Source organism: Oncorhynchus gorbuscha, linkage group LG24 (assembly GCF_021184085.1).
Source record: "Oncorhynchus gorbuscha isolate QuinsamMale2020 ecotype Even-year linkage group LG24, OgorEven_v1.0, whole genome shotgun sequence".
Taxonomy (NCBI): domain Eukaryota; kingdom Metazoa; phylum Chordata; class Actinopteri; order Salmoniformes; family Salmonidae; genus Oncorhynchus; species Oncorhynchus gorbuscha.
Window position 1 is genome coordinate 39473794 of NC_060196.1, and position 12420 is coordinate 39486213.

The 12420-nt window shown below is 42.9% G+C and overlaps 1 protein-coding gene across 6 annotated transcripts in view; it reads right to left on the bottom strand.

Annotated features, from left to right (window-relative positions):
- Positions 1 to 12420, bottom strand: part of LOC124012304 (thyroid hormone receptor beta) — a 157268-nt gene that overhangs the window by 42721 nt on the left and 102127 nt on the right. For 5 of the 6 annotated variants that reach the window (XM_046325780.1, XM_046325776.1, XM_046325781.1 and 2 more), the window contains exons 3-5: positions 5281 to 5337; positions 3246 to 3313; positions 2903 to 2956 (exon numbers count right to left, since the gene is read on the bottom strand). In XM_046325780.1, coding sequence (XP_046181736.1) covers positions 2903 to 2956; positions 3246 to 3252 — 61 coding nt within the window. In that variant the 5' untranslated portion in view covers positions 3253 to 3313; positions 5281 to 5337. Of the gene's footprint in view, positions 1 to 2902; positions 2957 to 3245; positions 3348 to 5280; positions 5338 to 12420 lie in introns of all 6 variants that reach the window. The other variant, XM_046325779.1, reaches the window with a different exon arrangement.

The window sequence follows — 12420 nt, forward strand, 5'->3', positions numbered from 1 at the left end:
AATAGTATAGAACTGTACCATGTAGATACTGTAGATATACATATATAATAGTTGAGTGGGAGGAATAGAACTGTACCATGTAGATACTGTAGATATATATATAATATAGTATAGACCTGTACCATGTAGATACTGTAGATAGACATATATAATAGTTGAGAGAGAGGAATAGAACTGTACCATGTAGATACTGTAGATAGACAGATATAATAGTATAGAACTGTACCATGTAGATACTGTACATAGACATATATAATAGTATAGAACTGCACCATGTAGATACTGTAGATAGACAAATATAATAGTTGAGTGGGAGGAATAGAACTGTACCATGTAGATACTGTAGACAGACAGATATAATAGGTGAGTGGGAGGAATAGAACTGTACCATGTAGATACTGTAGATAGACATATATAATAGTATAGAACTGTACCATGTAGATACTGTAAAAAGACATATAATAGTTGAGTGGGAGGAATAGAACTGTACCATGTAGATACTGTAGATAGACATATATAATAGTAGAGAACTGTACCATGTAGATACTGTAAAAAGACATATAATAGTTGAGTGGGAGGAATATAACTGTACCATGTAGATACTGTATATAGACATATATAATAGTATAAAACTGTACCATGTAGATACTGTAGCTAGACAGATTTAATAGTATAGAACTGTACCATGTAGATACTGTAGACAGACAGATATAATAGTTGAGTGGGAGGAATAGAACTGTACCATGTAGATACTGTAGATAGACATATATAATAGTATAGAACTGTACCATGTAGATACTGTAAAAAGACATATAATAGTTGAGTGGGAGGAATAGAACTGTACCATGTAGATACTGTAGATAGACATATATAATAGTAGAGAACTGTACCAAGTAGATACTGTAGATAGACAGATATAATAGTTGAGTGGGAGGAATAGAACTGTACCATGTAGATACTGTAGATATACATATATAATAGTATAGAACTGTACCATGTAGATACTGTAGATAGACATATATAATAGTTGAGTGGGAGGAATAGAACTGCACCATGTAGATAGACATATATAATAGTAGAGAACTGTACCAAGTAGATACTGTAGATAGACAGATATAATAGTTGAGTGGGAGGAATAGAACTGTACCATGTAGATACTGTAGATATACATATATAATAGTATAGAACTGTACCATGTAGATACTGTAGATAGACATATATAATAGTTGAGTGGGAGGAATAGAACTGCACCATGTAGATAGACATATATAATAGTAGAGAACTGTACCAAGTAGATACTGTAGATAGACAGATATAATAGTTGAGTGGGAGGAATAGAACTGTACCATGTAGATACTGTAGATATACATATATAATAGTATAGAACTGTACCATGTAGATACTGTAAAAAGACATATAATAGTTGAGTGGGAGGAATAGAACTGTACCATGTAGATACTGTAGATAGACATATATAATAGTAGAGAACTGTACCAAGTAGATACTGTAGATAGACAGATATAATAGTTGAGTGGGAGGAATAGAACTGTACCATGTAGATACTGTAGATATACATATATAATAGTATAGAACTGTACCATGTAGATACTGTAGATAGACATATATAATAGTTGAGTGGGAGGAATAGAACTGCACCATGTAGATAGACATATATAATAGTAGAGAACTGTACCAAGTAGATACTGTAGATAGACAGATATAATAGTTGAGTGGGAGGAATAGAACTGTACCATGTAGATACTGTAGATATACATATATAATAGTATAGAACTGTACCATGTAGATACTGTAGATAGACATATATAATAGTTGAGTGGGAGGAATAGAACTGCACCATGTAGATAGACATATATAATAGTATAGAACTGTACCATGTAGATACTGTAGATAGACAGATATAATAGTTGAGTGGGAGGAATAGAACTGTACCATGTAGATACTGTAGATAGACATATATAATAGTATAGAACTGTACCATGTATATACTGTAGATAGACAGATATAATAGTTGAGTGGGAGGAATAGAACTGTACCATGTAGATACTGTAGATAGACATATATAATAGTATAGAACTGTACCATGTATATACTGTAGATAGACAGATATAATAGTTGAGTGGGAGGAATAGAACTGTACCATGTAGATAATGTATATAGACATATATAATAGTATAAAACTGTACCATGTAGATACTGTAGCTAGACAGATTTAATAGTATAGAACTGTACCATGTAGATACTGTAGCTAGACAGATTTAATAGTATAGAACCGTACCATGTAGATACTGTAGATAGACAGATATAATAGTTGAGTGGGAGGAATAGAACTGTACCATGTAGATACTGTAGATAGACATATATAATAGTATAGAACTGTACCATGTAGATACTGTAAAAAGACATATAATAGTTGAGTGGGAGGAATAGAACTGTACCATGTAGATACTGTAGACAGACAGATATAATAGTTGAGTGGGAGGAATAGAACTGTACCATGTAGATACTGTAGATAGACATATATAATAGTAGAGAACTGTACCAAGTAGATACTGTAGATAGACATATATAATAGTATAGAACTGTACCATGTAGATACTGTAGATATACATATATAATAGTATAGAACTGTACCATGTAGATTCTGTAGATAGACATATATAATAGTATAGAACTGTACCATGTAGATACTGTAGATAGATATAATAGTTGAGTGGGAGGAATAGAACTGTACCATGTAGATACTGTAGATAGACATATATAATAGTAGAGAACTGTACCAAGTAGATACTGTAGATAGACATATATAATAGTATAGAACTGTACCATGTAGATACTGTAGATAGATAGATATAATAGTTGAGTGGGAGGAATAGAACTGTACCATTTTGCATGGCTTCATGTTTCCAGCGGGGGGTGGTGCATTTGTCTCCTTGCTCTAGAAACAATAAGCAGAATGTATTTAGAAACAGATACAGATGCAGTCTCTTTTTGTGAGGTCACAGCACATCCCAGATGGCCACACTCGTCTGGGTCAAAAGCCCTGATGAGGATTTAAAAAAAAATCTTCTTCAATTGAATGAGGTAAATAAAAGAATGCCCCAGGGATTTTGACCCAGGCAAATGCTGCATTCTGTTCTGTGCTGTGACATGCGCCCCCCAAAAAGACTGTTCCTGTAGAGATGAAATAGGCATTTCAATACTTCAATGTATTTTAAAGGTGTTACCTGACATGCTGCTGGGCTTCAGGGCCTAGACACCATTCTCATACCCTCCCCTGCCTTCTGATACTGGGCTGGAGGGAGATAGAGCTGGAGGTTACTACTGGGCTGGAGGGAGATAGAGCTGGAGGTTACTACTGGAGGATAATGGGCTGGAGGGAGATGGAGGTTACTGGGCTGGAGGGGATAGAGCTGGAGGTTACTGGGCGATAGAGGAGGTTGCTGGGCTGGGGATAGAGCTGGAGGATACTGGGCTGGAGGGGGGGCTGGAGGTTACTGGGCAGGAGGGGATAGAGCTGGAGGATACTGGGCTGGAGGGGGTAGAACTGGAGGTTACTGGGCTGGAGGGGAATAGAGCTGGAGGATAATGGGCTGGAGGGTGATAGAGATGGAGATTACTGGGCTGGAGGGCGATAGAGCTGGAGGATAATGGGCTGGAGGGCGATAGAGCTGGAGGATAATGGGCTGGAGGGGGGATAGAGCTGGAGGATACTGGGCTGGAGGGGGATAGAGCTGGAGGATACTGGGCTGGAGCTTACTGGGCTTGAGGGGATAGAGCTGGAGATTACAGGGCTGGAGGGCAATAGAGCTGGAGGTTACTGGGCTGGAGAGGGATAGAGCTGGAGGTTACTGGGCTAGAGGAATATATACTGGGCTGGAGGTTACTGGGCTGGAGGGGGATAGAGCTGGATGTTACTGGGCCAGAGGGCAATGGAGCTGGAGGTTACTGGGCTGGGGGGATAGAGCTGGAGGTTACTGGGCTGGAGGGGGATAGAGCTGGAGGTCACTGGGCCAGAGGGCAATGGAGCTGGAGGTTACTGGGCTGGGGGGATAGAGCTGGAGGATACTGGGCTGGAGCTTACTGGGCTTGAGGGGATAGAGCTGGAGATTACAGGGCTGGAGGGGGATAGAGCTGGAGGTTACTGGGCTAGAGGGGGATAGAGCTGGAGGTTACTGGGCTAGAGGGAGATATACTGGGCTGGAGGTTACTGGGCTGGAGGGGGATAGAGCTGGAGGTTACTGAGCTAGAGGGAGATATACTGGGCTGGAGGGTGACATATGAGGGAGAGAGAGTTGGTGGTTACTACTGGGCTGGATGGGGAAAGAGCTGGTGGTTACTGGGCTGGAGGGAGATAGAGCTGGAGGTTACTGGGCTAGAGGGGGATAGAGCTGGAGGTTACTGGGCTGGAGGGAGATAGAGCTGGAGGTTACTGGGCTAGAGGGGGATAGAGCTGGAGGTTACTGGGCTGGAGGGGGATAGAGCTGGAGGTTACTGGGCTGGAGGGAGATAGAGCTGGAGGTTACTGGGCTAGAGGGGGATAGAGCTGGAGGTTACTGGGCTAGAGGGAGATATACTGGGCTGGAGGTTACTGGGCTGGAGGGGGATAGAGCTGGAGGTTACTGAGCTAGAGGGAGATATACTGGGCTGGAGGGTGACATATGAGGGAGAGAGAGTTGGTGGTTACTACTGGGCTGGATGGGGAAAGAGCTGGAGGTTACTGGGCTGAAGGGGGATAGAGCTGGAGGTTACTGGGCTGGAGGGAGATAGAGCTGGAGGTTACTGGGCTGGAGGGAGATAGAGCTGGAGGTTACTGGGCTGGAGGGAGATAGAGCTGGAGGTTACTGGGCTGGAGGGGATAGAGCTGGAGGTTACTGGGCTGGAGGGAGATAGAGCTGGTGGTTACTGGGCTGGAGGGAGATAGAGCTGGAGCTTACTGGGCTGGAGGGAGATAGAGCTTGATAGAGCTTTTTTATTTACAATGACGGCCTATGAACAGTGTAGAACAGTGGGTTAACTGCCTTGCTCAGGGGCAGAACGACAGATTTTTACCTTGTCAGCTCGGGGATTTGATATAGAAACGTTCCAGTTACTGGCCCACTGCTCTAACCACTAGGCTACCTGCTACATGGAAAACTCATAGATAACTCATACCTCTATAGCTCTCTGTATTCCCATTCAGTTTCTATGAGCTCAATATGACACTGTTGACAATACAGAAGGTACTCAGAACCATATATAGATGTTGGCAGCTATTCTCACCTGTGTGCAGAGTGTCAGAATCCCCCACGGTGATGCGTCAGCTTACACCATTGGAGCCTGGAAGACACATACAAAGGATTTTGTTAGATTGTTAGATTTGCTGAATCTGTCTCCTATGCCAAATGTCCCCTAGACATGACTCGGCTGCCCACAGCAACACCTAGTGGACATGGATGGAAGTGCAACCCTCTGGAACCACACACACACACACACACACACACACACACACACACACACACACACACACACACACACACACACACACACACACACACACACACACACACACACACACACACACACACACACACACACACACACACACACACACACACACGGATTTAACAGGGAGATCAACATAAAACAGAGAAAGAAAGAGAGACTGTGACATACTGTATGTGAAGATGTAGCCTATGATCCCATACTGTGTACATACAGTGCATGATAGAAGACTTCGCTTGAGCACATAACGATAAGGTCATGGCCAGTTCTATAGTATGTAGACTAGTATGGAAGTAGACTAGTGTGTGTGTGTGTGTGTGTGTGTGTGTGTGTGTGTGTGTGTGTGTGTGTGTGTGTGTGTGTGTGTGTGTGTGTGTGTGTGTGTGTGTGTGTGTGTGTGTGTGTGTGTGTGTGTGTGTGTGTGTGTTGGGGGAGAGTTAGAGCAGCACAGTCAAGAAGTGGAGTGTCCACATTCCAGGAAGAGTTGTCATTTTATAATATGAAGCCACATCTCGGAATCAGAGAGCTGCAATGACAACACAGAAACACAGACACACACACACATTCTTACACACCACAGAAGGTGGTTCAGGTTAACCATATAACATACTGGTGCTCTATTGATTCACTATATTTCAAACATCTGTCTAGCCCAGCCTCCCTGTCTCTGTCTCTCTCTCGCCTTAGTACTGGGATTGAACACGCAACCCTCAGAGCAGGAGCTCACAGCTTACGTCTCTCCACCATCCCTGTCCACAACGCCCCAGCAAACCGCAAGCTTACTGGCGAAGGATCTTCCAACGTCCTAAGTCCTGTCAAATTTCAGTGTCTCTAGAGCGACCTGGCTGGTGTGTGTGTCAATATGTATGTGTCAGTGCATTCGGAAAGTATTCAGACCCCTTTCCTTCTGACACATTTTGTTACGTTACAGTCGTATTCTAAAATGGATTACAAGATTTTTCCCCCCTCATCAATCTGCACACAATACCCCATAATGACAGAAATACCTTATTTACATACGTTTTCAGACCTGATTTGATATGTTTGGAAAGGCACACACCTGTCTATATAAGGTCCCACAGTTGACTGTGGATGTCAGAGCAAAAACCAAGCAATGAGGTCGAAGGAATTGTCCGCAGAGCTCCGAGACAGGATTGTGTCAAGGCACACATCTGGGGAAGAGTACCAAAAAATGTCTGCAGCATTGAAGGTCCCCAAGAACACACTGGCCTCCATCATTATTAAATGGAAGACGTTTGGAACCACCAAGCTGTCAGTCTGGCCAAACTGAGCAATCGGGGAGAAGGACCTTTGTCAGGGAGGTTAACAAGAACCTGATGATCACTCTCATAGAGCTCCAGAGTTCCTCTGTGGAGATGGGAGAACCTTCCAGAAGGACAACCATCTCTGCAGCACTCCATCGATCAGGCCTTTATGGTAGAGTGGCCAGACGGAAGCCACTTCTCAGTAAAAGGCACATGTCAGCTTGCTTGGAGTTTGCCAAAAAGCACCAAAAGGACTCCCAGACCATGAGAAACAAAATTCTCTGGGGATGTTTTTCAGCGGCAGGGACTGGGAGACTAGTCAGGATCGAGGGAAAGATGAACAGAGCAAAGTAAAGAAATATCCTTGATGAAAACCTGCTCCAGAGCACTCAGGACCTCGGACTGGGGTGAAGGTTCACCTTCCAACAGAACAACGACCCTAAGTACACAGCCAAGACAATGGAGGAGTGGCTTCGGGACAAGTCTCTGAATGTCCTTGAATGGCCCAGCCAGAGCCCAGACTTGAATCTCTGGAGAGACCTGAAAATAACTGTGCAGCGACGCTCCCCATCCAATCCACGGAGTTTGAGAGGATCTTCAGAGAAGAATGGGAGAAACTCCCCAAATACAGGTGTGCCAAACTTGTAGCGTCATACCCAAGGAGACTCGAGGCTGTAATCGCTGCTAAAGGTGCTTCAACAAAGTTCCTCAGTAAATGGTCTGAATACTTATGTAAATGTAACTTTTTCAACAATTATTTTAAAAATACATTAGCAAAAACGTTTTTTGCTTTGTCATTATGGGATATTGTGTGTAGATTATCCAGTTTAGAATAAGGCTGTAACGTAACAAAATGCGGAAAAGGTCAAGGGATCTGAATACTTTCCGAATGCACTGTATGTCCATGTCAATGTGTGTGTGTGTATATGTTTATATGTATGTATGTGTGTGTGTGTGTGTGTGTGTGTGTGTGTGTGTGTGTGTGTATGTGTGTATGTTTGTATGTGTGTGTGTGTGTGTGTGTGTATGTATGTGTGTATGTGTGTATGTGTGTATGTATGTGTGTGTATGTGTGTATGTGTGTATGTGTGTATGTATGTATGTATGTATGTATGTATGTGTGTATGTGTGTATGTGTGTATGTGTGTGTGTGTGTGTGTGTGTGTGTGTGTGTGTGTGTGTGTGTGTGTGTGTGTGTGTGTGTGTGTGTGTGTGTGTGTGTGTGTGTGTGTGTGTGTGTGTGTGTGTGTGTGTGTGTGTGTGTGTGTGTGTGTGTGTGTGTGTGTGTGTGTGTGTATGTGTGTGTGTATGTGTGTGTGTGTGTGTGTGTGTGTGTGTGTGTGTGTGTGTGTGTGTGTGTGTGTGTGTGTGTGTGTGTGTGTGTGTGTGTGTGTGTGTGTGTGTGTGTGTGTGTGTGTGTGTGTATGTTTATGTGTGTGTATGTATGTGTGTGTGTATATGTATGTACAGTGCCTTGCGAAAGTATTCGGCCCCCTTGAACTTTGCGACCTTTTGCCACATTTCAGGCTTCAAACATAAAGATATAAAACTGTATTGTTTTGTGAAGAATCAACAACAAGTGGGACACAATCATGAAGTGGAACGACATTTATTGGATATTTCAAACTTTTTTAACAAATCAAAAACTGAAAAATTGAGCGTGCAAAATTATTCAGCCCCTTTATTTTCAGTGCAGCAAACTCTCTCCAGAAGTTCAGTGAGGATCTCTGAATGATCCAATGTTGACCTAAATGACTAATGATGATAAATACAATCCACCTGTGTGTAATCAAGTCTCCGTATAAATGCATCTGCACTGTGATAGTCTCAGAGGTCCGTTAAAAGCGCAGAAAGCATCATGAGGAACACACCAGGCAGGTCCGAGATACTGTTGTGAAGAAGTTTAAAGCCGGATTTGGATACAAAAAGGAGCACTGTGTAAGCGATAATATTGAAATGGAAGGAGTATCAGACCGCTGCAAATCTACCAAGACCTGGCCGTCCCTCTAAACTTTCAGCTCATACAAGGAGAAGACTGATCAGAGATGCAGCCAAGAGGCCCATGATCACTCTGGATGAACTGCAGAGATCTACAGCTGAGGTGGGAGACTCTGTCCATAGGACAACAATCAGTCGTATATTGCACAAATCTGGCCTTTATGGAAGAGTGGCAAAAAGAAAGCCATTTCTTAAAGATATCCATAAAAAGTGTCGTTTAAAGTTTGCCACAAGCCACCTGGGAAACACCAAACATGTGGAAGAAGGTGCTCTGGTCAGATGAAACCAAAATTGAACTTTTTGGCAACAATGCAAAACGTTATGTTTGGCGTAAAAGCAACACAGCTCATCACCCTGAACACAGCATCCCCACTGTCAAACATGGTGGTGGCAGCATCATGGTTTGGGCCTGCTTTTCTTCAACAGGGACAGGGAAGATGGTTAAAATTGATGGGAAGATGGATGGAGCCAAATACAGGACCATCCTAGAAGACAATGATCCAAAACATAAAGCAAAATCTACAATGGAATGGTTCAAAAATAAACATATCCAGGTGTTAGAATGGCCAAGTCAAAGTCCAGACCTGAATCCAATCGAGAATCTGTGGAAAGAACTGAAAACTGCTGTTCACAAATGCTCTCCATCCAACCTCACTGAGCTCAAGCTGTTTTGCAAGGAGGAATGGGAAACAATTCTCTCGATGTGCAAAACTGATAGAGACATACCCCAAGCGACTTACGGTTGTAATCGCAGCAAAAGGTGGCACTACAAAGTATTAACTTAAGGGGGCTGAATAATTTTGCACGCCCAATTCTTCAGTTTTTGATTTGTTAAAAAAGTTTGAAATATCCAATAAATGTCGTTCCACTTCATGATTGTGTCCCACTTGTTGTTGATTCTTCACAAAAAAAATACAGTTTTATATCTTTATGTTTGAAGCCTGAAATGTGGCAAAAGGTCGCAAAGTTCAAGGGGGCCGAATACTTTCGCAAGGCAGTCTGTGTGTGTGTGTGTGTGTGTGTGTGTGTGTGTGTGTGTGTGTGTGTGTGTGTGTGTGTGTGTGTGTGTGTGTGCGCGAGCGAGCGAGCGAGCATGCGTGCGTGTGTGTGCATGCGAGCGTGTGTGTCTGTATAGAGTTGTTGATGTGTGTGTGTGTGTGTCTGTCTGGCATGCAAGAGACTATAATTCAGATATCAGGAAGTGAAACTTGAGATATCAGGAAGTGAACTGTCCAAGATTACAGCCTCCAAACTTTTTTGCATGGTTTTACCATAGTGTGTGTTTGTGTGTGTGTGTGTGTGTGTGTGTGTGTGTGTGTGTGTGTGTGTGTGTGTGTGTGTGTGTGTGTGTGTGTGTGTGTGTGTGTGTGTGTGTGTGTGTGTGTGTGTGTGTGTGTGTGTGTGTGTGTGTGTGTGTGTGTGTGTGTGTGTGTGTGTGTGTGTGTGGCGTGCTAAACATCAGATCCATTAAGGCCATGTATTTTGCCTAATGCATCTTTTATTGGCATATGGCCTGATGTATTCATGTCATGAAGAGGTGAGTTGACAGCCTTAACCCAACATAAATAATGCTCTCATTCCACACAGTGAATGAGGTGCCATAAAGTGCCATAGGCAACTGGTAAACATCCATCTACTGCAATAATCTATTTTGTGTGTGTATGTAAATTGTAGAGGTGCCATCTTTGTGTGTATGTCCACTACACACAATCCCATACCCCCTTCCTATGGAGAACAGCTGGCTGGAGGTGAAGTGCATGATATATCCACTTCTACTCAGTGTACTGACACATCGTTTTAACGACAACGCTATCTATCTACATGCAACTTGGCATCAGGTCAATAATTGTAGCCTCATCAAAGGTAGCTGGTGAGTGCCTGTTGGCTGTAGTGGGGCTTATGGAAAGTTGTCTGTTGTGGTGAGTGTACGAGTACATGTGTGCGTGTGTTAGTGGCTGACACAGCAGTCTGATGAACATTCAAAGTAGCAGCGATAAATTACAGATCTGGGTTAGATAGATAGATATATAGTAGGGCTCTGAGAGGGAGCTGTAGGTGGACGTGTGTGTGTGTGTGTGTGTGTGTGTGTGTGTGTGTGTGTGTGTGTGTGTGTGTGTGTGTGTGTGTGTGTGTGTGTGTGTGTGTGTGTGTGTGTGTGTGTGTGTGTGTGTGAGTGAGTGAGAGAGAGAGAAACAGAGAGAGAGAGAAACAGAGAGAGAGAGAAACAGAGAGAGAGAGAGAAACAGAGAAAAAGAGAGAGAGAGAGAGAAAAACAGAGAGAGAGAGAGAGAGAGAGAAAGAGAGAGAGAGAGAGAGAGAGAGAGAGAGAGAGAGAGAGAGAGAGAGAGAGAGAGAGAGAGAGAGAGAGAGAGAGAGAGAAAGAAAGATAGAGAGAGAGAAAAGAGAGAGAGAGAGAGAGAGAGATAGAGAAAGAGAGAGAAACAGAGAGAAAGAGAGAGAGAGAAACAGAGAGAGAGAGAGAGAGAAAGAGAGAGAGAAAGAGAGAGAGAAACAGAGAGAAAGAGAGAGAGAAAGAGAGAGAGAAACAGAGAGAAAGAGGGAGAGAGAGAGAGACAGAGAGAGAGAGAGAGAGAGAGAGAGAGAGAGAGAGAGAGAGAGAGAGAGAGAGAGAGAGAAACAGAGAAACAGAGAGAGAGAGAGAAACAGAGAAACAGAGAGAGAAACAGAGAAACAGAGAGAGAAACAGAGAGAGAAACAGAGAGAGAAACAGAGAGTTGGTCCACAGATGGCCTTTTTTAAAGGAAAACACTTGGTTGAGTGCTTTGGTGAATGTCTAAGTATCATTTGGGCACATAGAGTCCTGAATTACCACAGTGAAACTAATGGCTCTGAACACACACCCCAGGCCTGAATTAGCTGGGGCGAGAGAGAGAAAGAGATAAAGAGCACATTCTCTACCCTGTTACCCCCCACTCTCCTCTCTCTCTCCTCTGTCACCTATCTGTCCAAGCCACGTGGTTTTGTATCATCTCTTGCTCACTCCATTTCAATAAATGTCTCTCAAACGAGCTGCCTATTTGTCTGGTTTGAAAGAAGCTGACTGTTAAATCAATGACTGAGTCAAGTCTTTTAATCATCTGTGATGTGATGGTTAAAAGACATGATAAGTGCCTTTCATGTCTCAGTCAATGGATGCTTTCATACAAGTACAAAAGAAAACCCATCAGTGTGATGTCTATTTGGCAATAGACTTTTTCAATGGGCCTTTCTTTCTTTCAATGATAGAAGGTTCCTCTGGTTGAGACACAACCAATGCAGCTCAAGCTGCAAGATCAACCAGTAATATTTCAGATTTCAGTTTCTGCATCCCAAATAACAGCCTATTTATTTTCTTTAGAGTGCACTACTTTTGACCAGGGCCTACTATAGTATATACGGAATATGGTACCATTTGTGACATACCCATTGGCTGGGATGACTGGGCCACCTAATATGGTGGACTACAATATACAGTTTAGTAATAGTCATTGCATACATAACACAGCAGTGCTGTAGTATGTTCATGCAGTTACCAGAACTAAAATATTCTTATCACATTAGCCTGGGAAGGATATAGGGATATGGGAAGGATATAGAGATATGGTCTAGGATCAGTTTTGCCTTCATGATTATAATGAATAAGATTACATGTGAC